This window comes from Myiozetetes cayanensis, unplaced genomic scaffold, assembly GCF_022539395.1.
Source record: "Myiozetetes cayanensis isolate MyiCay16 unplaced genomic scaffold, myiCay2020 scf20-37, whole genome shotgun sequence".
NCBI classification, from domain to species: Eukaryota; Metazoa; Chordata; class Aves; order Passeriformes; family Tyrannidae; genus Myiozetetes; species Myiozetetes cayanensis.
Genome location: NW_026087412.1, coordinates 8,927,678 through 8,954,641, shown reverse-complemented (window position 1 = coordinate 8,954,641; position 26,964 = coordinate 8,927,678). Strand labels below are relative to the sequence as shown.

Genomic DNA, 26,964 nt, shown 5'->3' with positions numbered 1-26,964 from the left:
AAAGCTGGAAAACAAAGCCACTGTAACTCCAGAGTGACTTGTTAACTTGATTCCACAGTAACACTCTGTATGATGTTATTGTGACAATTTCAACATCTCAGGAACAGTTTCAGGAGGAACACCTGACTTCCAGCTGTTTCTTTTACACCCTTTCTCCATTTTAATCCCTAGGCTGATGAACAGTGAGTGCAGTTTCCTTTCCAAGTAAGCCCTAAACACAACCTTGTGCAAAGAGCATTGAGATACTGAGTCCATCTGCTAACAGCTCAATTCCAAACACTGGGAAAAGCCTCATTCTCCAGAATTTACCATGCTTTAGTCTTCACTAAAACTCAAATTTTAGCTCTCTGTTTTGTCTGAATAATTGAATTTAACATGGCACAGCAAGTTAAGGATTCTAGGACAGGGCTGGGTTTCTTTCAGGTCTTCAGACAAGGACAAGAGTTTTGCTTGCTTGAAAATTTTATTGACACAACTGTTTGGTCCCAACACACAAAAAACAGCACTTGAGCCACAAAAGAAAGTGTCCAAACAAAGTAGACAGCTAAGAAAAGAATTCTTTCTTCTTCTCTCTCCCATTCCAAGAAAACAAGATAGTGCATTAATTGAGGGCTTCAGTGACATTTTTTTCTTTTAAACAAACATGAATCTGAAGTAGTACATTTATTTGCTAAATTAAAGAATTTCATGGTTGTAATGCTTTTAAATCTGTAAGTCACATCATTCATTTAACCCTTTGGATAAAAAAATATATTGCAATTCAAGTAGCTATTTTGTTACACTATGAACACAACTTCTCAAAAGTATTATTCTATTACTCTCAAACAGCGATTTCAGCAGAATCACACACGAATCCAGATAAGATATGCTGACCTCCAGACGTGGCAGAACCACCACACTTATTTTTGACAAAGACCACATTTTCCTCTGAAGCAAAAACCTGGTTTTCTTTAGTACTCCAGACGACTTGTAGCTGCATCTGATGAAAATATGATTCCTGGCTGCTCCTTTCCCCAGTGTGTGCTCTTCTGGAACAAAGAACTAGGCTGATCACTGTTAACCTTATCAAAACTTCAGGTGAAAGCAGATTTTCTTGCATTTAACTCATTAAAAGCATTCCAAGAAAGCTTGCTTCTAAATTCTTTTTTTTTCCTGTGGCAGTATGTCTGTAGAGGTTTACTAAGGACTCAAAATACTGTGCCAGAATGCTCAGAAAAACTTCCAAGTGTTTCTTTGCACTTACAATGGCTCTAAATTCACTACTGGTAACACATGCCTAAATATAAAAGATTTTATAACAAAATCTGACTAGTAAAATTCTGTCTACAGCCATTATTCAGTGGCATTTCCTGCTGCTGGCTGAGAAATTAGAGCCTGTGTTCCACCCCTTGCATATTACAATAGAATCCATCTAAAAAACCCTCTGTTGGCCAGTGGAAAGCCTCTAGTATAGGTTCTTTCAATACTACAAGCAATTTATTTGCTGCCTGGCAAATACAACCCATTGTAAATGCCATGGTTACCCAGAATGGGTATAAAGTCTCACACACTGGACAGTTCTGCTAAACTAGAGTTCAGGTCATCCACTGACTTCCCCTCTCTTCCAAAGCTGGCCCTTTCAAAAGCCAACAAGATACCACAATTCAAAAAAAAGCTTCCAACACTAGGAGTAAGTCTTAGAATAAAAACAGACACAGCTAAAAGACAGCACAAAGAACGAGCTTCCCATTTACTGAACATGCTTAAAAATAGAAAACAAGGTTAAGCACAACAACCTTAGCATTTCCACATGTAGCTAGAACTTTCCTTACAGGTGGAAATAGCATCAGGACCTTCCATCACAAACCACTTTAATAAGACCCGCTCCATTATCTGTAATTTATGCATTAAATGCATATTTCAGAAATATCAGAATCTTCCTAACTTCATTTCTAGACACAAAGAAAATGTGTGTGTCTGTCTCTTAAGCTCATGACCCCAAGACAGTCTCTTCCTTAACCAAACCCATGCCAGACAAAGTCAATGTAAGAGGGAAGCTCAAAGCAGTGTCCTGGAAAGCTCCTGAACAGAACCGAAAGCTACAGAAAAAAACACATTTAAAAGAAGTTTTACACAAGATCCACATAATCTTCTACAGACACCTTTAGGCAAGAATTTCCAGTGCAGTTACAAGTCATCTGAAAGGTCAGAGTACAAGTTTCTCCTCTGGAGGACAATCAGCTCCCTTCACTCTTTTGTCATTTTGGGTCAGCAAAGTTAAAATTTCTCAACAGGCTTTTGAAAAAACAAATCATGCATTTCTTAATACTGTCTGAAACAATACCAGTAAGCAACAGCCTATAGAATACAATATGCTACATGTATGATTACATCACCAACGAGGCTTAAAGAAAATAAAATCTGTTCCGTTTTTTTTGAATCAATATTTTGCTTTTACTGAACACATATATGAAAAACTGTAAAATTTAAGAATAATTTAACAAATGCCAGATTTTTTTTCAAAGTAATAGAAAAAAATCTGCTCTGCTAACAGCTGTGTTCAGTGTAAAAGGAACAAAATCTTCACAGAATACATTAAATACAAATTAATTCTTCTAGGCCTCTCATTAAAATACAACTGGGATAACAAACAGCTTGACTTTGTGCAGAGTCCATGGGTATTTGTCTTTCACACTAAAAAGGAAAAGTTAAAGCTTGGTTACAGGTGCAAGTGAAAAGTTGGCTGCCAATTTCACCTTGTTTTTGTGTTGCTTTTTGGCTGGGCTGTCCGTTGCTTCCTTGTTTACTTGGGTTTCAGAGGACTGACAGGGAGGCACTGAAGCAGTCTCTGTGGTGTCAGGTACCACAGAACCAGAGACCAGTTTTTCTTGAGCTGTGGTAACAATCCTCTGTTTTTCTTCTTCTGTTAAAATCATTATTTCTAAAATAAATAAAGTAAATAAGACAATTCAATTTACTGATGCTCTGTCCTTGAAAAATAAAGAATATTTATCCGGTATTAGGCAATAAAAAGAACTTATCAGCCTGATTTGAAGCCAAAAAACGTGTGTCACGTTCACCTCTGCAGCTGAGGTGATGTTTGCCCTGGCTCTGCCTGCATCATGTACTATTTAGCAGGTTTAACTCACTTCTCACACATCAAGTCCCTCAGTGCTCAGCACTGTGAATGATTGTGTTAAATGCAAGTTTAGAGGTGGGTAAGTTCCCTGTAAGTCACAGCAGGGAACCTGTGGTCAGTACTGGAGTTCCTGATGGGAGCCCCCTGTGTTCCCAACAGGTGCCAGTGTGGGATATATTCACATATCAGTGTATGTAAATGCAACTCGATGCCTTGTTTTCCAAACTGTCAAGTTATCTTCCATAAGTAACACAACACTCTTACCAGAGAGAGGTGCAGGGCGTTCCTCAAACTGGATGAGGTCTGCAGACTCCAGAACCACGGGGTCAGGTCTCAGCTGTGGGGATGGCAGGCAGGAAGGGACGGGCTCACACAGCAGGTCAACAGGAGATGTATTTGTGAGGCAAAGGAGCTCTTGCTCTGTTTGATTAGAAACTACAAAAACAAGGTGACACCTTTCAAAGTGTGTGTAAGCTGTGAAGGTGTCACTGGCAGCTGAGGACACGTGCCTAACCACTACACTCAAATTCAACAAGCTTTCAAGCCAGAAAGCATATTTAAGAAGTTCATATTTACTAACTCACACACCCTTCCCCACACTCCTTCAATTACTTTGCTTATTTCCCTTAAGACAATAAAATTCCCATATAAATCAGTTTTGCATTACCAGTGCTAGGTCTTCCTAGATTTAGTTCCACTGATGAGGTGGATCCTGGGGTCTCCATATTATGCCCATTATTGTCAGCAAGTTGATTTCCATGATCATCCACATGATCAGCAGGGGGAAAACTAGGTGAGCTAAAACGAGCTACAAAGAGGCACGTTCATTTGGTTAGTTTAGTCAAGTTGCCTCTTAAAAAAAAAGAAATCTAAAAGAAAACTAAGATACTGCTAAAAATTGAAATAGCTTACTTTTCATATCATTCTTCAGGACCACAATTCTCTTATGGCCATGTCCTTTAATCCAGACCACCTATTGAGAAAAAAGCAGAATTGAACATCAGTTTGCTCCCTGTCTTTCATCCAGCTTTGCACTGACATTTTTTAAAGCAAACTAAATCACATTGCCAACTTGTACTACATTACCCAAGTAAAAGCTTTATCTCAAAATAATTGATGCCAAAGGCAGAGCCAGGAAAGTGTAGTAACTATATGTTAACAAATCTAAAAGTTTAAACATGGAGTTGCAAAATTCTATTTTGTCATTCCCCACTTAAAGGACTTCCATAAAGGAAAGCTTACAGGCATAAACTGGGTCACAAAATTATCCTGGAGCACTCAGGACATGTGGATGGCAAGAATATGCCACAGCAAAATTCCACTACGTGGCACTTCTGACAAAGCCCCACAGTTCTGCACTCCTAAACCCCAAAATGCACCCTGATCAAAATGAGGTTTCAGGACTTTACAACAATTTATTCACTCAAGACAGAAAATCAATTCACTCACTCCACAAAGATGTCAGGGATGTTTACAGCCCTACTAGGAACAGTTCTTAAGCAAAAATTTGAACCATGTGTGCTGGCCTTTTTTTTTTTCCTCATTACACAGTCCAGATTTCTCAGAAATTTGTATTTGTAATAACTGCTATAAGCTCCCTCGGAGAAGGCAATTATTCCAGTAATTCACCCCAATTCACAGACACCGTGGTTGTGTAACTACTTTTAATCTGTGCAGAAATCTGAATGTAATTGTGCAAAACAGAATCCTTCACACCTGTGGAATTGCTCCCAAGAGCTCCTCCAAATTATTGCATCCATATGCTTTAGGCTGCAGCACTTCTCCAGTGTATTTGCTGTATGCTCCTGGGAACTCATGGAGGAAAATCTGCTGATAGTGGTAAGTGTGAAGTAAGGACCTCACGTTCTTTGCAAACATGTACAGATTTGTAAGCTTGACGTATTCCTCTGCTGCACCATTGGTAAAAACCTACCAGAAAAAGAAAAAAAAAGAGAAAGAATAAGAACACACACTTCCATATCCTCTAGTCACGATGCCTTTTCAAAGCAGGAGACACAGCAGGAAGGGGAGAGCTTACACACCTCAACCAAGTAAGGCAGGCTCTTCAGGAGTTCAGTTAAGGTCATAAATCCATATTCACATGGATTAAGTGAAGTACCATGGACTGTTTCATAATGCTGCTTAAGCTGTTCAACAGAGGGAAAGGATGTTCCATCCCAAGACATCAGCAAGACCAGCAACTGGGCAGTCAGAGTCCGCAGAGACTTCCGATTTATCAGCTGGATTTGCTTGCCAGACTCTGTGTCAACAACCTGCAAAAATGAATTGGGAATGAAGTTAGGGACAGGGAAGAGATTGATTTATAAATAAGATGTGTAGCTGGGGTTTGTTGGAGCAGAGCTCTATCTGACACTACACACCAGCATCTGATATTCCCCCAGCCAAAAGCACTCAGAATCCACCTAATTACATGGAAATATTTCAATATACAAGATCCATACAGCTGTGTAGCAGTTTTTGCCACACTGCAGGTGTGATTTTACTCTTTGTTCCAAGCCCACTGGACCTGACTGAGCTCCAGCCTGAACACCACTTGCTAAGTTAACAAAACTGGAGCAACTAAACTAATGTACCAACATCTATGTAATTGAAACCTCTTTTTCACTGACATATAAACCCATCTATTTTTTTTACATTCAGAGTTAAAGTCTCAAACCATAGCTCAAAAAAAGAATTTAAAATAATTAGGAGACTGACAACTACTACAGTTATTAGAAAATATTTTTTTTTCACAGAAGTCAGGTAAGGGGGGGGAAACAATTTTGTTCTGTTAAAATAATAAGTAAATGACTGTATTATACTACTTATTTGCAAAATAAACATGAGTATTCTCAGAGAAAGCTGCAAGGCTACAAAAGAACAAAAAGAGAATATCATAAGAATATAGAAACTCCATTTCAAATCCTTTAGGAAAATCCTCCTCAGGACTCAATGCTGTACCCCTCCTTCCCCACACTGAGACACATCATTGGAGACAGAACATCCCTTAACACAACCTTGCACATATGAATGACAGAGACACAAGTTCACCTTCACAACGTGGCAGAGTTTTTGCATCAGGGCTGGCACTGAGCTCACATCATAGTCCTGCAGGCGCAGGCTGTACCCAAAGGTCCTGCTGTACTCGGGCAGCAGCTCTGCCATCATCAGGCAGTTGTCCTTCTGCGACCGCAGCAGCTTCACGAACTGAGCAGCAACTGCTTTCACCTGTTCCACCTCTGTGAGGGTGAGGATTTTCTCCTCCCCACATTCCAGTACCTACAAAAGAGAAGTTACACTCTGTTGAAGTGATTTACCCAGACTGGATGAACCAAGTGAGGTCTGCAGTTACAACTCAACACTTGCTGTACAGCACAGCTCTGCCAACTCAAAAAGCTCTTTACATAGCAAGCAAAACTATCTAACTTTATGATATACTACAAAATGAGCAGCTAAATAGTTAAGCACTTCAAAAGCAAGTTGAACACAACTTTACACACAATCACAGAATCAACTAGTTGGAAAAGACCTCTGAGATTGAGTCCAACCTTTGAGCTAACTCCACCCTGTCTACTGGACTATGGCACTCAGTGCCACATCCAGTCTCCTCTTAAACACCTCCAGGGACAGAGACTCCACCATTTAATGAACCTTCACTCTAATTCTGAGGCACTGAATTTTGTGATGTAATCCCATTTCAAAAACTTGAATTTGTTAACAGACAAATGAACGTGCTCAAAGCCTTGGACCATTTTACCAGAGTAGTTATCATACAAGATCTAAAGCACAGCTGTCTAAGCATGACAGGGGCATAGCTCATAACTCATATAAGGTTTGTGAGAAAAATAACCCCTGCTGGAACAGTTATACAGATCCCAGAGAAATGCTTCAGTGCAGCCTAAGACTTTAGAACTTACAAGTAAGACATCTGGTATGGCTTCAAAGAGTTCAAGTAGCTTTGTAAAACCATAGTAAGCGAGTTTGCACTGGCGACCAAAGTGGTGGTGGTAACAGGGAATAAATTTATTGAAGGGCATCCGAAAATGGGGTTGATGGCGCAGTAAGTCCACCACCTCCTTGGAAAACTGTTTGGTTCTCTCAATTTCTTCTTGTGTACGTTCTAAAATTAAAAACAAACAAACAACAAAAAACAAACAAAGCAAGAGCTGCATCACAACACTTATACAATGCAACAGAATATAATAAGAAAATATGGTGGCTGATTTTGAGCCTAATCACATATCCTGCCAAGTGACTATTTTCTTCTAGGACTCAGGTGATGAGCACTTTAGGAGGTTTTAAACAGCCAACTGGTACAATTGGTATGTTTTCTGTATGGAAACAGCCACTCTCTAATCATGCCACAGAAAGCTTAACTACATGGAGAAGGATTAACATTATTTTACGTGTTTTGGCACCTGTTTTCGTGTCTATTCCAAGTGTCCAAAGAAAGACAAATTCTTGATCTGCTAGAAGTTAGCAACACCATTACAAAAAAGCATGAGTCACTCCTATACACTTGAGTTACTACAGTTTTAATACAAATCAAAGAACAATTTATTTAGAAACAGTACAAAAACTGTACATGGACATACCTCTTTTGGGAATACAAATTACCATTTCACTGTCTTGTTGTGACAAACAGATGGTTGTATCTGGAATTTCTGATATGATATCGGCCAGTTCACACACTCCATACTCAGTAACATCCCAGTCCTTAGAGAAGCACCTGAAAGTTGTAGAAGATTGTGTGTAATACAACTATTAATGCATGCTGTGTAGGTAAAAAACTACATTTTTTGGAAGTTGAGAAAATAAGCCTCTAACCATAAAAAATAAGCATAATTCTCACATTGGCAGTAATACAAGCCTGTGAAACACAGGGGAAACCTAGAAATCCATTCTAACTAGAAAAGTAAGATCTACTGTCACGTGACCAGTGTAACAAAGGGCTGTACATATCAACCAGTGGATGCCTCAGACTAGTTGTGTTAAGTGCCAGTGTAAAGCAACAGTTTTCCATCTCAGGAAAAATGCAATTGTTCTGTTTGTACAGCTCCATATGGCAACACTTCTAATAGCCTGTGTTTGCTTACTACTTACAGACACACTATTAAATGAGAATAGGTCTCAAGAGAAGGCAGAGACCATATCCTGGAAAACACCATATCAAGCTTCCCAAATACTAAGTAATATATAAAATGCATTTTACTCTTCCCAACTCCCTGATCAAAATCTCTCAGGAGCAAGAACACTTCACAGATGCTCTTATTCAACAAGTGGCCAGTGCTGTTTCTACATTTAGAAACAAACAATAATGCATTTTTGCCAAGAGCAGAAATAGAGTGCAGTCCTAGAAAGGAGCTGTTGGCACATGATGCACAACAGAACACATGTAAAGGTAGATCACAGGTGGCTCTAAGATGCTATGGTTGGCCCAGAGCATATTAACCACTGCTTTCCATCTTCATGTTAAGAAAAGCATCGTTTTGGTTCTTAAAAATAACCCCTACTTTTTATCATGCTAGAACAGAATGTTCCAGACAGGTATTACTCCTCATTTTTGCCATTGATAGATAAAGCTAAAGTAGTAGCTCCTGACAATTAATCTATTCATTTTATATTTCCCTCTAAAGAAAGCCTAACACTAAGTTTTCCCTTTATGGTTCATGTTAACGTGCCATGACCTACCTCCTTAAATCCAATCTTGCAGCCACGGCTTCAAAGAGAACTAATGAAATACAATAACCCATTTACCAACTCCCATGAAATTAAATGAACCTAGTATTAAAGAAAGCAGTAAAGTATGCCAGAGAGCTCATAATTTTTGTTGTCATTAGAAGTGTGAACTTCCACATCCCAATGAAGAGTCAATACAGTTGCCACAGCTTTGTACTGAGATCTGAAGTGCACCACTGATAGCCATGTCCTGCACAGTTCTTGTTTCATTAAGGATAACTTACCAGTGATAAGCCTGCAAGAATTCCCTCACAATAACTTGCTTACTGGCCTGGGACTTGAGAAGCTTCAGTAAGTCTTGAGTGAAGCGCTTCACTTGAGCTCTGTGTGTCAGAGTTAACAACCGTTTGGAGCCCATACCAAGGATCTGAAAGGAAATCTTTATTTAGTCACTCAGCTCTGGCATCCTCACTAAAAGGTATTTAAAAGCCAGTTCTAGCACAGGTAGGTGAGAAATCAACGACTACTGTAGAGCGAGCATTTGGAACAGCAGCCTCATGAAGCCACCCACTTTCCATACTAAGATATGTGTCATCAAGAAATCCAATGCTCCATTCACGAGTGCTGTTGCAACTTCTACACATCTGTATTGTTTATTTCAAAATTCTACAGCCAACTGGTGTTCAAAATAATGTGATCATAATGGCTTTGTAACATAAGATCACGTGACTTCTTTCACACAGAAATCCTTCAAGCCACAAACTACACATTTCAGTCCAACTTGTGAGCACTCAGCATTTACTGAGTGATTTACATTGCTCTTATGACACACAGCACAATTAAAAACTTTTACCCAAGCACAATCCACAAGTAAAAGGCAGCTTCAAACTTTATTCCAGAGGCTTAAATGAAGAGTTAATTTCCTCAGAAAGGGTAGGCACAATAAAAACAACACAGAAGCAGCATCTCAAAGAAGAATACAACAACCCACCAAGGTTCAGTTGACCATCTCTCACAAGGTGGGTGAGGTAATTGCACAGCATCTATTTTACAATACCAGCCAGTAGTTTGGACAGGTGCAGATACAATTCCCCAAGTCAAAAGGAACAGAGCCACATCACTCACTTGCAGCACGTGAGGCACTGCCTCCAGCAGCTCCATTAACTTGGAATAGCCGTAGTCGGACACGCGGCATTGCTTGGCAAAGTGGTGATGGTAGGTGGGGATGAATTTATTGATGGGGATGACGCAGGAGGGTTGGCTTTTGAGAAGATCGATCACTTCTCTACTGAACTGAATGAGCTGTGGATTGCCCACAGGGCTCTTGGAACGTAGAAGCCAAGGATCTACAAACAACAACAACAAAAAGTCATATTATCAAACCTTTCACTGCTCTCCTTCCACTAAACACTGCACTTTATTTATGGACAGAAGCTACAGCATAGGAGAAAATAAGTATGAATACTCAAGCTAAAAGTTTTCCCCTTATAACAAGTTTAATAGTTATATAATGTGTTATTTTATCAGCAGAATTTATCAGCTTAGTTTTTTAGCATTAAAAAAACCCCAAAACCTTTTAGAGAAAGGGTTTTAAACAGATACTTACCTGCAGTAGGGGGAGGTGGTTTGTTATGTATCCATTTAATAACTTTAATGCCATTCTGGGCAGTGGCAATGTTAACTCCAGGAACACAGGTAATCAGATGTTCTAAAGGAACACCACCCTGGCCTTCTGGCACCACCTCAAGATCATTGAACTCTGACATGTAACAGTCAGGAAAACTTGGGAAGACAAAAAAGCTTCCATTACACATTAAAATGCCACTAACAATTTTCAAAAAAATATCATTATTTTGAGATGCTTTACAAGCAAGAAGTTTCAACAATTTACTGACACATTACAGAAATTTTTGTAGAATACACATTTTAAATAAGTATGCTGGTTTTGCTCAACAAGAACTTAAAAAATAATTTTATAATTTGCTATAAAAGATACCACCTTATATAAGAACTGAAGTTTTTATACAATAGGGAATTTCCATAAGGTTTTAAATCTTTAACCTATCAGATTACACTAAAAACACAAATTAAAATATTTTACCTTAGTAAAGGCACAGTACCCTCATGTGTCTGTAGAAGACTATGAACTTGAGGAGCAAATGTCTTCAGGGACAAAATCACAAAAGGAATTCTATAAGAATCTGGATCAAACTCGTGCTCACTGCAGAAATAAGAGGTTCCAGTTTATATGCTTACTCTACACACAGCTTGAGCACAGTATGTCTGTGCTCACATCACACCCACAGCAAACATCATACTTATATATACACATACAACTGCTACCAGCTGACACCATCACTAGGTACAGTCACAATCAACTTGTTTTTTCCCCATAAAAAGTTAAATACAGCTACAGCAAATTTCCAGAAGTAACACTGAGATGACTCCATTTCTATTAGGGTCAGATTAAAACTTTCAAATGAAGTTTCAGCAGCACATACCAGGCAGGTAACAGTGAACACCTAATAACTGCTCTAGCAAGCACAGCCTGGCTCTTGCTGAATGAAACCAAAAACTTAATACACGGCTTCAGGAAGCCTTCAATCCAGTGTGAATCACTAACTGTAGCTGGAGGACAAAGAGGAACCATCAGTTCCAGCTGCAGTTACATAATAAAATTCAGGCTAGTAGAAATCCCTCTGGTATGTCTAGCCTTCCTCCATAACCAGGGGAACACAGTGTACCTTCCAGCTCCTGTGAATAGGTGTTCAATCCTGGCAGCTGTGCTGGAACACAATCATCTCACCCAGACACACCAACCCACGAGAACTGCCTACAAAATTCACTGTGCCACCTCACTGTCTCCTGACTTGTTCTTGTAAGCATATAAACAGTGTCCAGAGCACACTCTGGGAACATTTATACCTCAATATACCTATACATGACAGATGCCATTCAAACATTCTGTAAGGTTTTATAGTATTTTATACACAGCTTACATAAAGTCTTTATTCAGGCAATGCTGCTTACAAACAGGCTCGTGATATTCCAGCTCTTCAAATATTATAGGGCTACAGTTTGCTGATGATCCATCATGGGACTGGGAAGATCCCAGTGGACTCTGGCGGGCCTGGCTGCTGGGCAGGAGGCACACCAGCCTCCCACTGCCCTGGTCACGGATGGCCACGGTATCCGTGAGTTTATATAAGTCTGATACAATTAACTTACGGCCAAACCTGAGAGAAGAAGATAGAAATGCAAGCACGTTATAAACACAGTTAAGACAATGTTGTAATCTGCATTTTTTTTGTTTAATGAAAAGGAATATGCTGGAAACTATTCTATGAAAAATGTTAAGGTAAGTCGCTTCTTCACACCCATGTAGAAAAATTAAGTAAAAAACTGACAGTAGAACCCCCTAAGAAAGGCCAGTCATTGCCTCTGGATATGCTATATCATTAAATATGTACAAGATAGGCTGTAACATCTATTCACAAAAATCCATAAATCTCCATTCTGTTATTCTCTATAAGTCACTGTTAACAATCCCACAAGATAATATTCTTTTTAAGAAGTACCACGGGAAAAACAACCAGGAACTTACTTCTTTTCATAGATTTCTGTGAATTTGAACACAGGCAAACAACAAGCAGGTGCATCCTGCAGAATGGACATTGCTTCTGAGCTGTAAAAGAAGTTTTGCAGCATTAGCACTAAATTATTCTGTTATTATTAGATTCCAGCCCAAATTGTTGATATATTTAGAGATGCAGTTTATGAACTATAAATAAAACAAGACAAATTGCATTCCCTTCCACTCCAGCACTACAAAAGTTGTCATTTCAGATCAGAGAGTGCAAGTAGTGACATTTCTCCTAACTCATCAGGTCATGTCTCTGAAGGAGCTGTGTCTTTCATAGATGGTGGCAAAATTTGAGCCTCTAAAAATGCAACAAAGCTGCAGCATTAAGAGTTACAAGCCTAGTTATTACACTACAAACTCTGAACAGGCAAGAATCAAATAAACTTGTAAATTATACAATAGCAAGCAGTACATAATTGTAGAACACTTTACAATGCAAGCACTAGTTTCATTCTGTGAATAAACAATGACAGCTTTTTTCCTAATGCTTTCTTTGAGTGTGAAAAAAATAAATACTTGTATTCTCACTAGCATCAACACTCTAGTTGTATCATCTTCCATCTAGAAAACACATCAAGGAAACAACAACAGCATTTCAACTGTGCACCCATCCTCAAAGAGGCAATTCATAAGCACTTCCTTGGAGGAAAGAAAAAATAAAGATGCCAAGTGCAAGCTTAACTCAGCTGCACAAATTAAGTTAAAGGTATATCAGTACTATGTAGTAAGAGCAGTGATGGTATTAAACAGAGATCTAGTCTCTTCAGATAAAACTCAAAATATAAGCAGCATAAAAATACTAAACTGAGAACTAACCTAGTTGTATTTAACACATTCATCAGGTCACATGACAGATTTGACTTTACTTCCCTATCCTTTAGTCAGTATTTGAAATCATCTCTCAGCTACTAAACACACGCTAGGACAGTTAAGAAGATGTCAAAGTGCTTATTACCTAAGCAGAGACAGTGATTTACTAGCAGCTCCCGTTGCTAATGAGACCTGGATCCTCTTACTGCCAATTTTGTATCTGTGAAGGCTGTTGACAGCATTGATGGCTTCTTGAAGATTTTCCATCTGAACTATGGCCTTCAACTGATAATCTGTGTGAGGGCTGAGCTCGACACTTTTTACCTGAGGAAGACAACACCTCATACATTTATAACAAGATATTACCCCCAGGCAAGGCACCATTTTACAATGCAAAGGGGACCCAAGTCCTGAGGGAACCCCAACCATCAGGACAATGCAAACAAGAGTCGAGTGAGGGAACCTGGACCAAGGTAAATTCACAGTATTTCATAACAACAGCATCATCTTCCATTGTAGAAGATTATGCCAGGTCATGCACAGATCAGACAGAAATAGCACTGCTGCAGAAGTGACCTTGCCTTCCATAGTTGCTTTTTACCAATTCACACTTGCCCAGATTTTGATCACTTTGTATTCAGAAAGTCAGTTTTTACTGTGATTTTTTTTAAGCTGGCATTAGGAATTCAGCCTTATAGTTTAAAAACGTTATCCTGTTAAAGCCTAAGTCTCTTACCTGCATGACTAAAAAGCCATTTAGTAGGAATTTTATATACAAAACTTCAGAATATGAGATCTATGCACATACAAATTAAAAATATTGTGCAAGTGAGGTTCTGGTCTTTTTTAAAGGAAAAAAACCCAATATGTCCTTTTAATAAAGTTTAGAAGTCCTGCTCAGATAGCATGCTGCTCACCTGAAGCTCGACCATAAACATGCCCCTAAATGCATAAAGTACTTAAACAGATTTAAAGGAATTTGAGCCTTTACCTTGCCATGTCTTGAGAAAATTTCTTGTAAATTTTGCTGCAACTCTTTTCTGGACAATCTGTAATCTATGTTGCTGATCTGAATGTCTGCACCATTTGCAAAAGGATCAGGGCAGTCTGTGCCACTGGTGTGATTCACTACATTAAAGGTGAGTGGAGATGATCTGTTTGAAAGGTTTGGAGACATACTCCTGGGAAAAACAAAGACACTTATGAGATGAAGAAGTTGCTGCACAATTCTTATATATACACAACCCCAAATCACTCAGAAAATACACACAGGTCAAGTGCACAAATACAGTGCTTTGAGTGGATTTTCCTAGTACATATCTGTGCAGGCAAAACAAATTCCACCACAAGCAATACATCATAACAAGTATTTTGTACAGAAAGGAAATAATTCATAGTATGATTCAAAGTCACCCAGTTTAATAACACATTTGACACCAAGTATTCTACTATCTTATTAGCACCTTACAAAGTCAAACTCCTTTACTTGATTCTAATAATTGGCAAACACCAGACATGCAAATTTATCAGAATTTAATGGGTCTGGATAGATATCTACTGGGAATGTCAAAGGCATAGAAAATAAGAGGAGTAAGTTGTTTTTAACACCTCTGAGGATTTTTCAGAAGCCTTAAAGTCAAAGTTTGCATAACAGCTAACAGAGGCTGGACATAAAGATAAGCTGGGGTGAACTCTTTTTCAAAAACTTATGTGGCAATTTATGCAGCACCACCCTGGAGTCCTTCTGTGTCCACATAAGTCAGTGTAATAAGAAATGCTCTTAGCACACACAACTCCACTTACAGCTGTCAAAAATCAACATTCATATTGGTGAAGTCTCACCTCACCTCCCAAACAAGACACTTACCGAGATGACCAACAACTCTGAGACACGAGCAAAGGACTGAGTTGTCTTGAGGCTGTCAACTTACTGAATGCAGAGGGATAGCTGACCTGAAATACAGTTTCATCTTTATCTTTTTTATCTACAGGGGAATTGGTAATGCTCCTGGAAGCAGAGGTCTCTTTTCTATTTACAAATACATATAAGAAAAAGAAAACACATTATGTTGCAGAATTTACATTTTTTAAAGAGTAACTAATATTGACATATTTTTATTTTTTAAACATACTTCTGACTACTTTTAGAGGATGATTCTCCTGCTCCCAGTTTTTTGGTTGCCAGAGACACAGAAATCGCTGCATTGGAGTTACTCTGAGGAGAAGGAATTTCTTCTCTTCCATGTTCTTGCTGGTTTTCTGTATTTCTACTGATGTTCTTTGATTCAAGGCGGCACAGCTCCTATAAGAAAGAGATAAAAGGTCAGCATGAAAGCATCAGACATCCCTTGCCAGAGGCTTTCCTTCTGATGGAAACCTAAATGACTGACAATAGCATTTTCACTGGCATTTTGTAATGAGGAATTTTTGATTTTCTGTGGCACAGGAGAGTAGACTGTCAATTAGTTGAAATATTTGACATACAGTAAATCTAACCCTACTTCTTGTTAAAATGGAGCACTCTAGCTACAAGACTCATCCCAGTGCAAAAGTCAAAAGTGGCTAGGATTCAAGGCTCTAAGTAGCAGCAGTATTTCCAAATTAAGAAAAAAAGGGGCAGGATGGGGAAACAACAACCCTCAAATTGTTTGCCTGCTTTCCAAGCATGTCAATATATAACTCTCATTCAGGAATGCCACTACACATTACAATTATTCATGTAATGGGGCAAGTTAGAATGGTAACAGAAGCAATCCTCAGAACACAAGAAAAAAAGCAAGAATATTGAACAAGGTAGAACAATACCTGTAAACTTTTAACATTTGTGGGTTTGATGACAGATCCATGAATCTGGAATCCCCTCCCAGCAGAGCCTTTGGTACCAGAAGACTGATCACTCGTGTCTTTGTTGAGCAGGCACAGCTTTGTGTTCTTGTTGATTTTTTTGGGAGACTTCACCTTCTCGGTTCCCACAAAGCTGGAGCTTTTTGTTTCATTAAGTTCTTTGTTCTTGGGAGTAAAAGACACCACAATCCTGTTACCAAAAACGTCTTCGTTCTCCATTCGCTTCCGAGCGCGTTCCGCACTCTCCTGGTTTAGGAAGCGCAGGATTGCGCTGCTCCCGGAAATGCTCAGCACTTTCCCTCCACAGTTGTCCGACAGGCGCCTCAGTCTGTTGCTGACACTTTTGCTGTCTCTGTTTGTTGGCAGGTTATAGACATATAACAGTGTATGGCAGGCCTGTTTAAAGGAGGAACATTTTGATTGTATCAGAATATCCTCTCATTCAAAACCAGCCGTTTTCCATCGGCTCTGCTGACACAGGCACTCCTTCCACCACCCCATCCCATCCTCAAGTCATTCCTTTTGCAGCACAATTTGGTTGCAAAATTCTCATACCAGGTTAGATCCTCAAACTTCCATCTCCAATATAATTTAAAGTTAGAAGAACCCACAGAGTCCTTGATCAATGGATCAGTACCTGATCAACCCTCCAGATGAGAAAGCATCATTGTTACTCATCCAATACTCTATATATTCTACACAGGCATGTGAACAAATAGCTTAGGAAGTTCTTTCAAAGAAAGAAAAATCCATGAGGGCTGTACAAAGACAGCACAACAAATCCAGAGGGAATCAGCAAGGAGACAAAAACCCAAGAAAAGACAGTCATAAAAACTTAAAAAAGCACTAAGATGTCTTGGTGCACAACTAAGTTCTTACCCGAACTTTCTATGTGAAAGAAAAGTGTGTAAGGTATGTTATCTGGTAAAATATTTATTGATAAGAACATGACCTTACTATTTTACTTTTTAATTGCTTTCTCATTTTTTAATTTCATTTTTTTCAGTATTAGACAGAAGGCAAACATTCCCATGGTAATAACTGAAATACAGACAATGGTCACATAGGCAGCAGACACGATGCCTCACCAGAACTAACACATAATTTCAGCTTGCTCTCCTCCTAAATTAGAACAGAAAAAATGAAACTTGATACTTGGAAGCATCTGTTAAATCAAGAATATAAAACTTTACCGGCACTTTCAGTGGTAACCTCGGTGGCAAGTCTGAAATAAATTCTTCAAAACAAATAAGCTCATGAGCATGATGCAAGAGTGCTTCTGAAGCTTGATTTTTGTGTATCAGAACGATTCGGAAACCGTGGCGATGTCTCAGGTCACTCAGTTCCAAAGCAAAGTTGACATCCGCTGGAGAAAAACATAAAAAACACTTGAAAAAGCTCAAAAAAAAATTCAGATTAAAGAAACAAAACTGAAAATCTCACTTGACAAGTTCTAATTATCATTAAAACTTTCCAATGGAAAAGCATCAATGGCTACAAGGCTTCTCAACAGACATCATTTAAGTCAGCAGTTTGCATTCAGGCTCAAGACAAGGGTTTCCTTTTAATAGCAGCTTGTAGCAATTCACCAGTAGGGCACTTGACTGGTACTGGATATTGATTTAGCAAACGTTTGTCTAGCTTTAGGGAGAAGCCCAGGGCAGCACACAGCCACTCAACAGCTGAGTAGCTGCATATTTAACTGCATAAACCACTGCTACATGAATGAAAAACAAACACGTTTTGCTCAGACCATAAACACAACCCAGTGAGTTTTACCTTCTCAGCTTCCTGCTGAAAATAACTTTAGACAGTATTTACTCACATACCCACTGACACTCAACCAGACATCAGATCACCACACTGACTGAACTAAGCCAAGTTCTCATCTTACTGTTCCTGCCACTGACATTAAGAATTCTTCAGCAGTTCAGTTAAAGCTGGTCCTAAACACCACTCTTGGAAAACAAAACAGTGCCACGTGCAAGAGCATCACTGAAGAGAGGAACTGAATCCTGCCCTGTAGGTGAGTGCCACAAACACTTACTTGACACAAGAACCACAGTGGCAGGTGCAGTGTGTGTATCAGCAAACCTCCTAAGACTCTGCCTGAGTTTGTCATCAGCAGCATTCTTGGCCGTGGCATTGATGTGTGCAACAGTCACCTGTGGGAATACATAGATACACTCTAAAGAAAAGAGCTTCAATGCTTGCTTTAGCTTTTTAAAGTTGAAACACAAGCTTTCACATGCACCTTTTATTTAGATGAATTAATGTACACATGAATGAAACAGAACACATACGAATCTCAAACTGTTCTTATGAGCAATAAACTTCAGCCCTAGTTGTTCAGCAATGTCTCCAGGATGACTTCTGCTGCTGTGTGTTAAAGATCACAACTTATACTCCCTGAAAACATTCCAAAAAACTGCAGCTGAAATAGAGGGTTGACAAGCATAGCAAGTATTTGCTATCAATTCACCTACATAAGCAGATAAACTGTCAAGTTGTTATCGTATGTGCAGCTGAGAGGGTGGAAAGGAAATTTCTGACATACAAATTAGCATAAAACTTTCAAAACATATCAAGAAACAGAAAAAATATGGGGAAAAAAATGCAGTGTTAAAGGTGTTCCCATCAACACCACTAGTGTCCTTACAAGTGTGTCCTACCCAGTCAGCACAATATTCACTAACAAAGTAAAAAAGTTCACAGAATCTTAGTTCTTTTAGGTTTATCATTTAGGTTTGAAGCATAACACAAAAACTCCACCACCACCTTTTACTGAATGAGATAGTTCTCTCCCTAAAACACTAACCTACAGATAACAGAATGCAGTTTCAGTTTTTAAAAATATCCCACCAGGAAAAATTTAGCCTTGAAGACCCCACCCATAAACCAGAGATAAGCTCGTGCACTAAACCCACAGAAGCAAACAAAGCTTTAGTGAACATGAACCGCTGCTGCCACACTCAGAGGGCACAAGTTCTCAAGCAAGAGCACCCAGTGGGTGCTGTTTTGATACCTGGCAGTTGTTTAGCTCCTGAATAACTTCTTTATTTTCTTTACTAATGTCACACACACAGATGAATTCTGCCTCTCTGTGACCTTTAAAAAACTTCTCCCGAATCCTCTGCACAACTGCTATAGCGGAGCGGCCAGTGGGGACTGAGCAGTTTTCAATATCCCAGAAGACTCCAATGGGGGGCAAATTTTCCAGAACTTGGCCTGTTATTGCAACTTCAGGAGACCCTGTACAGGTTTAAGAACACATCTCATTTTTATCTCCAAATACCAAAAGTGTCAAACTTAACATACTATAAAATTTCCACATGGTGAGCTTTATGAATGGCACGCTCAGGAACGCAAGTTCAGTTTTATTTTCTTAAGGAATCAAACAAACCAGTCTTTAACAGAAATTTAGTCACTGTCAAATTAGGATAAAGATTCAAGACAACTTGTACTTTACTTTTAAGCTCTCAAACAATCAGATAATGTATTTTTAAAAAATTATCAAGTGTTGAGGTTGATAATTTTTTCTGCCACAAAAACTGTCTGAGGTTGTGTAAGACCAAATTCAGTGGATGCTGTATCAGTAATGCAAGTGAAACATGGAAGCTGGTCAAATTTACACTGTGCATTAGATAATGAATCTAAACAAAACCAGATGAGCTTACCAGGATAACGATGGTGATTAAGAAAATTAAGGCAGTATGGAACAAACAGAGGTATCCTACAGCTCAGGACAGTGAGGTTAAGAGGTTTTGCTACTGCAGGTTAAGTTTCTGGTGTTTCAGCACTCCGAAAATCTACTTAATTTTGAACTATTATACAGCCATTTCATCCCCACAAAACAATTTGAAAAGAAACATGAGGAATGGCACAGAACCCTCACAGGTCAGAAGTAAGCTACAAATTAAAGTTGAGAATTTAAAATAAAGCACACCAGACAACTGTCATATTTGTTTGGGTGTATGTTGACTAGTTAGTCTTTGACAAGATTCACTGGAATTCCATTTTGTAAAGACATTTAATTGGGGTGTCACACCTTAAAACAGATGGTAGTCTTAAAGTAACAGTTAAACTATCCAATTTCTTAGTCCTCTATGACATTTTTAAGTTTATAACTTCCATATCTGATGATTTTGTAATTGAAGCAGTGCTAACACTGTAGAAAGACCATGTAACTATTTCACATAGCATTTTCCTCTTAAGAACACTGAAAAAGCTATATTGTAATTATAGATGTTACACCTTTACTGCATATGAAGGGACAATAGACACTAGACTAAGAAAATGCTTTTCAAAGTATGGCTGAAGATAGTTTCTTTATACACCACCAGAACAAAATAGTTTCTTAATCCTCACAACTTCTGTTTCTAGTTCTTAAAACAATGAAAAACCCCATAGTAAAGAAATCAAAACTCTATGCAAACAATACAGTAAGTTAACTACGTAGTCAAAACATGTAAATCCAAGTCATGAATTATCAGAACAGAGAAAGATATTTTTTACTGTTTAGTCTTCTATGACTTCATAGAAGTTTCCAGACAAAAGTGCAGTTTAAGAAAGCTCTTGCTCTGCAACAGTATTTCAAAGGAGGACATCCACTAACTGGAAGTTTCAAACAAATGTGCTTTACCATATTGCTGTGGTGATTTGCCAAGGCTGCTCGCCAGTAGCAAACTCTTCTCATTTCCTGCTCCTTTGGTTCCACAGCCATTACAGATTGGGATTGGAACAGGTGCAGTCTGTGCACTTGGAGGAGGAATATTTGGCCAGATTTTAGCAGCATCAACTAAGCTGTTTCTGGTTGGCTGTTGGGACAATTTTTCAAAATACATGTTTAGTATACAATATTAACACAGCTATTCCATGCTAGAAACACTCAGTTTCCTTCTGCAACAAATTCAAGTTCAGATTCTACAAGTACTCTACAAAGTTAATTAACAACACTATCACTGCATAAAGGAAGCCTCTACCCAGGCGTCTTTCCCAGTATACTTAACTCTAGATTTCTCAATGCAAGGAAAGGTTCTATTAAACTCTATTAAACTCAGCATATCAAGAGATGCCATCTTTAACTAGTATTAGGCTGAAACACCTTCCTCCCCCTCCCAAAGTAGTAATAATTCTATATATACTGAATTCACCACTTAGTTTACTCAAGTGACATTTCATTCTACTGGAAACTCAAGCTTGGGAGTTTAAGTAACACATCTTGCAAAGTTGAGCATACTATTTCATTTGGAATTCCCAGTAATATTCAAACACAGCTCTAATGAGTTCTGAATTGGACCAAATGGGTACTGAAGTATAAATTACAAATTTGGGAAGGCTGAACTAAGACCAATCAAACCAAACCGAAACTAGAATATCCTTGTTAGCATAAGATGAATCACCTGACTTACAAATGGCTCCTCACTGATCAGCTGCCCAAGGGTACATGATAACTGCTATCAGCCTTTAGTCAGAGCCCTTACTACAGAACAGCTTAATTGGAGCCGTGAAGAAGAGTCAGAAATCCAGTCAGAATTCCACTCGAGTACCTTACAGATCCCCTGGAAGCTGAGCACTGTAATAGCTCCTCTGTCCTCCTATTGCACTGAATGTTACCTCAGAAGAGAGATCAGCTTCAAAAAGGGTACCTGGTGCCTCAGGACTGTGCCTCACCAGGGAGGTGCAGGCTGCACCCACAGAAGCTGATGTTTTGCTCAGGTAACCCAATGTCAGCATCACCCATATTCCACAGTCAAGGGAGAAGTGTGAGGTGTACAAACCTTGCTCAAGCAGTCACTGCAGTAGTGAGAGCCCTTCAGACAAACGGGAGGGGCCACGTTTAGGTGCAGAGGGTTGGCGCACACGCGGGACGTGAGCTCCGACTGCGCAAGGTGCTCGTCCAGGTGGGCCGGAGCCCCACTCGTGAACTCGGGGCAGGGGAAATAGCCGGGAGAGGTGCAGCTCTGCAGGGCTGGGAACTGATGCAGTTTGTGCACGTTACCGTGACAGGGCTGGAAATGGAGTTTCCCACAGCAGGCCAGATGCTGACAGGAGGACACACTGTTCTCTACGCACATGCCAGAGAACTCACTGGGAATTCCCGCCAGGCTGCCTCTGGCCGGAGGGTTCTTCAGTGAAGATGCAGACTGGTAAGCGAATCCTGACCCCACTTGACAAGTTATCGTCCCAGTGCTTTTTGAGTCTAATACTGTGCCAGGGTGAATCAAGTTACCACCACCACCACCACAGTGCATCTGTGGAGGACAGGAAGAGTCAGAGCCATGAGCACAGCAGCTTACTTTGGGGCCAGGGGAGAGCTGCAATTGCTGTTGCTGCAGAGGATGAACATCGGGAAGCGGCACAGCTGGAAAGAGTTTAGAGCCGACATTGTGAGGAGATGAAGCATCCTTCAATTCCACAGCAGCTTTCTTGTTCTCCATGTAATCTTTCTGGAAAAAGGAAAGCTCGGTTACATTCAGATACATAAAGAAAGCAACAGTTTCATAGGATAAGCAGCATATTTTTAGACTGTTACAATTTTGATGATATACATCTTAAAAAGTTTTGTTTCTTTAGGACTACTATTACCTTACTGATTGAACAAGTAAAATATTAAAAGAAACATGCCAGTTATGTGTGCCAGCCTTAGGTATACTGGTATCAGTGGATTTTGGAGGCAACAAACCCAAAAAGCTATAAACCAAATAGCACTGTGTCTATAAAACAGAATCTAAAAAGCAGAAGACTGTTGGCTAAGGCTGAGAGATTCCTTGTAAGAAAGAACACATATGGATATGATGTAAAAAAGCTTCACAGCTTGCAGTTATATAAGTTGTATTTGAATAAGGACTTTAAAATTGTATTAAAGTTATAGGAGCAATGCATTAAAAGATTAATACTTCAAAGAACTAGAAATTGTACCAAGCAGGCAATGTAACAGAGGGCAAAGACGACTCAAGTTTCACAACTGGTTTTTTTGCCTACTCTAAGATATCAAGATGCACAGACATAAAAGCATAGACAAAAACATGTGTGGGTTCTTTTTTAATGTCAGCAGTGAGAACTAAGCAAGGTTAGAAGCAGCACAGAACAGTCAAGGTCAGAAGAGATAACCTGCACAGGACACACTGCTCCAGAGCCTTTGAACCACCCTTATTTTCCAAATGGAATTTAATGCATCTCCTGCTACACATTAATGAATAAATGATCACCCAGCTTCAAAACCATTCCTCTCCACTTGGTGCCACATCTCACAGAGACAAACTCTGCCAAAGATCTGTCTGGAACTGATTTACATATTAAATTCCAGATTTTATAGCAGCTGCCTTCCTAACCCCTGACACGTGAAGACAGCAACATGCTTATCCATTTCTCCCATGTCCTTTACTTAAAATCAGACTGAACATGCATGGAATGTTATTTAATAGTTGGAGCTCACTTGCTCCAGTACCTAATTGTGTTGTACTATTCCTTCTATTCCTTAGCATTTTTCATCATAAATTTATAGAATCACATACACTACAGAAAAGGAACACTTAAAGAAATGGAACCAGGGAAAGATTAGTGAAGAATAATATTTACAGTTGCTGTAACTACTATATAATAGTTATTATTATTTAGAAAACTAAATTTGCCTTCAAGCTAAATGGATAAAGAACTGGAAGCATGAAGATTACCCCTCTACTCTTCAGCAACAGCTCTTGCAGAGCTTTCAGGAAGCTGCCTTACACACCTCAGCAGCCAGTTGTATTACCCCAAACAGCTGTGAAGAGTTAAAGCCCATCAAGCAAAGCAACCTGCCTGCTCTCCCCACCCTGATAGGAGTGCTACAAACACAACTGAAGGCCTTAAATCCCCAGGCAGATTTTGTACTTGCTGTGGGAACTGCTGTTTCCTCCTCTCCCTGCCCTCCCCACGCCCACCTTTGGTCAGTCCCCCCCCTCGGCACTGGGAGACCAACTGTGCTTTCAGGGAAAGCCAGGAATTACCGTTTTTGCACCACAAGGCAAAGCCTTCTCAGCAGCAGAAAAGCAATTAGAAAGTTTCCAGAGCCATGGTTTAGCATCATTCCCTTGCCTCTGAAGCCATCCCAACGATCTATTGCAGACGTTCTCTGTCCTGTTTCCTTCCATCATACAGCCAAACAGAAAGGTTCAACATCCTCTCATCTCCCCTTCCTTTCATTCTTCCCACCTGCTGGAGGGAAAATAAAAAAAAAAAAAGGATGCTTTGAATAATTTTTAAGGTTAAGCACAGAAAACCCACGGTGGTCTGAAGAACTGCTCCATCGCTGAACCTGCTTTATTTATGTTAAATAAAATCTTGCAGGTTGGCAAGAACAGCTCAACAGTAAATACCAAACAGGCACACCTGAGCTCAGCTGGAGGAATCAAACTGCATATTCTTTGGCTTTCCACCGGCTAACAAAGCTGTACATACCTGCATTAAGCACTCAGCACTTTGCATTTAAACAGAGCTTCAAATTACTCAAATTATTCACAAATATTTCTACTAATCCTCAGGCTGCCCCACAGCACTGTAATAAAGTGAATTCAGCTTCACGGGACCACAGAGCGATCTAAGGGCCAGTCACACAGCACCCAAAAAACTGTGATAAGCAACACAGTCTTCTTACCCCCCAACCACGTGCTGCATTCATTAATTACCCTCCTTCAGCTTCCCTTGCATTTAAACACGATAACACCACGGAATATATTCCATAACGTTACATCTGCCCCTGCGTTGTTTTGAACCTCGAAAGAAGTTTCACTTTCTTTTTTTTTTTCCAAAGCAAAATTACCCGTCCACACGGGTATCCAAACGTATCCGAAAATGATATATATGTACATATGGAAGCCGAAAATGCCAAGCTCACCGAGTCCCACAGCTCTAGAGCACGGTACTTTCCCAAAGCGCCTCACAGCACCGACTGCTTTGGGAATTAAAACGGTGAGCGAAAGGGATAAAAGTTACGCTAACAACGCGTGCCCGCGCTTTGCCCCCCCACGCCACGCGGCTCCCGGGGCTCCCCCGGCCCGGCCCGACCCTCCCCGGCCCCACACCGAGCTCGGGCCGCGGCCGCCGCAGGGGGACGGGACGGGCCGTGCCGCGAGGGGCGCGGGAGCGGCCCGTCCCCGCCGCAGCAGCAGCCCCTGCGCTGCCGGGGCCCGTCTCGGCGCCGCCGTGCCCCTCGTCCCGGCTCTCCCCCGCTCACCGGCCCCGCCGCCCCGGCCCGGCCCCGCCGGCCCTTTGTTGTCCTCCCTCCTCCTCCTCCTCCCGCTCCGCTCCTTCTGCCGTCGGGCGCCGCCGCGCGCCGCAAACCCGCGCTGCCGCAAAAGGCGGGTGTCGTAACGCGCCGCGCCCGCCCCCTTTAAGGCGGCGGCTCCGGAGGGGCCCGGGGCGTGAGGGGAGAACGGGGGGGACCTGCGGGGACCGGCGGGCAGCGCCACAGCACGGCACCCGTGCGAGGACATGGCCGCAGGGAGGTGTCGGAGGGCGGACCGGGCTCTGCTCGGGGGCAGGCAGGAGGGAACGGGCAGGGACCGGTGCTCAGGAGGTTCCCCCTGACCGTGAGGGGGAAGCTCTTCGTGAGGGGCGCTGGAACGGATGGCCCTGTGAGGGTGTGGAGTCTCCGTCCTGGAGGTATTCCAGGACCGTCTGGACACAATCCTGTGCCGTGTGCTCGGGGATGACCCCGCCGGAGCTGGGAGGGGGGACCAGGGGACCCGCTGTGGTCCCTTCCCACCTTACACAGTCTGGGATTCTGGGGAGTGTCACAGAATCCCAGAAACACACACTGTGGAAGGTTGAAGGGGAGCGATGGAGGAACTTAAGAGTCCCCAGGGACAGAACAAACACAAATCCTTAAATCCTTGGCAACTAGTTGTTCAAATAGGTTCAAGCAGAAACTAGTAGAGTATAAGGTTGAATGACAACTCGGTGGTAGCTGATAGGATGGAATGTAACATCACATTACCTCCAATGATTATAATGCCAAAACACACACCCCTAGAGGAAATTTGTGTTTGTAAGTGAAGATACAATGAACTGGACCAAGACCACCACATGTGCCATAAGACTTTCGTGATATAAGTGTTGTGGTTTAAGCCCAGCTGGAAATTAAGCATCACTCTCCACCTCCCTCTCTCCACCCAACCCTGGTGGAATGGGGAAGAGAATCGAAGTAAAACTTGTAGGTTGAGATAAGAACAGTTTAAAAACCAAAACCAAAGCAGAATACAGTAATAATTGTAAATTATAATAATAATTATATTAAAAAGTGAAAGGCAAAACCCCCCAGACAACTGATACACAATACAATTGCTCACCAGCTGCTGACTGATGCTAGACCCCCCTTCCAGGTAACTCCCTCCAGTTTGTATGCTGGCTGTGATGTTCTGTGCTGGGAACACCCCTTTGGCCACTTCACGTCACCTGCTCCCTCCCAGGTTTTTTTTTTTGTGTGCATCTCCTCAGTGACAGAGCACGAGACACAAAAAACCCAAGAAGTCCTTGACTTATGATAAACACGGCTTAGCAAAAACCCAAACATCAGTGCTTTATCAACACCCTTCTCATTCTGGTTCCAAAACTTCCCTTGTGTTTCCACAGCCCTGTTTCAGAAGTTGTGCAGCCAATCCATATCATCCAGGCTGGGCTTGCTCCTTGGCACGAGTGCAGCTGAGCCCCTGAGGGAGGGAGGTGAGTGGCAGAGCTTTTTGGTGGCTCAGTATGTTTTAAGTGACATCCTGGTAGCAGGCTAAGCTGGCATTTTACCTTCACCTTTGCCAGGCAGGTAGCAGGTGGCAGCATGGTGAAGTCTTGGTGATGATCACAGCTGCAGCCAGTCTTGTCCCTGCTGGCAGGGGCA

The 26,964-nt window shown here is 40.8% G+C and overlaps 1 protein-coding gene across 2 annotated transcripts; it reads right to left on the bottom strand.

The window, feature by feature from the left end:
- Positions 1 to 444: 444 nt before the first annotated feature.
- Positions 445 to 25,349, bottom strand: MARF1 (meiosis regulator and mRNA stability factor 1). 2 transcript variants are annotated; one of them, XM_050317055.1, is made up of 27 exons: positions 25,309 to 25,349; positions 24,083 to 24,290; positions 21,875 to 22,543; positions 20,737 to 20,911; positions 19,120 to 19,346; positions 18,142 to 18,259; positions 17,288 to 17,460; positions 16,056 to 16,490; positions 15,383 to 15,552; positions 15,118 to 15,279; positions 14,242 to 14,431; positions 13,396 to 13,574; positions 12,402 to 12,482; positions 11,797 to 12,033; positions 10,899 to 11,018; positions 10,404 to 10,579; positions 9,923 to 10,143; positions 9,082 to 9,224; positions 7,714 to 7,847; positions 7,036 to 7,238; positions 6,170 to 6,397; positions 5,161 to 5,391; positions 4,835 to 5,047; positions 4,031 to 4,091; positions 3,786 to 3,926; positions 3,383 to 3,553; positions 445 to 2,920 (listed from the first exon to the last, which is right to left on the bottom strand). In XM_050317055.1, the coding sequence occupies exons 2-27, from the start codon at positions 24,227 to 24,229 to the stop codon at positions 2,688 to 2,690; spliced, it is 5,238 nt and encodes a 1,745-aa protein (XP_050173012.1). In that variant the 5' UTR covers positions 24,230 to 24,290; positions 25,309 to 25,349; the 3' UTR covers positions 445 to 2,687. The 2 variants fall into 2 exon arrangements, with proteins under 2 accessions (XP_050173012.1, XP_050173013.1); XM_050317056.1 differs by lacking the exon at positions 25,309 to 25,349 and having other exon boundaries at positions 21,875 to 22,539; positions 24,083 to 24,231.
- Positions 25,350 to 26,964: the final 1,615 nt, after the last annotated feature.

Excerpts from the sequence above, each read along its gene's own strand:
- MARF1 (XM_050317055.1), bottom strand. The coding sequence starts at position 24,229 with ATGATGGAAGGAAACAGGACAGAGAACGTCTGCAATAGATCGTTGGGA. Across the intron at positions 14,432-15,117 it reads CAGAGTTGTTGGTCATCTCG|GAGTATGTCTCCAAACCTTT; the intron begins GTAAGTGTCTTG and ends TGTTTTTCCCAG. Across the intron at positions 10,144-10,403 it reads ACCACCTCCCCCTACTGCAG|ATCCTTGGCTTCTACGTTCC; the intron begins GTAAGTATCTGT and ends TGTTGTTTGTAG.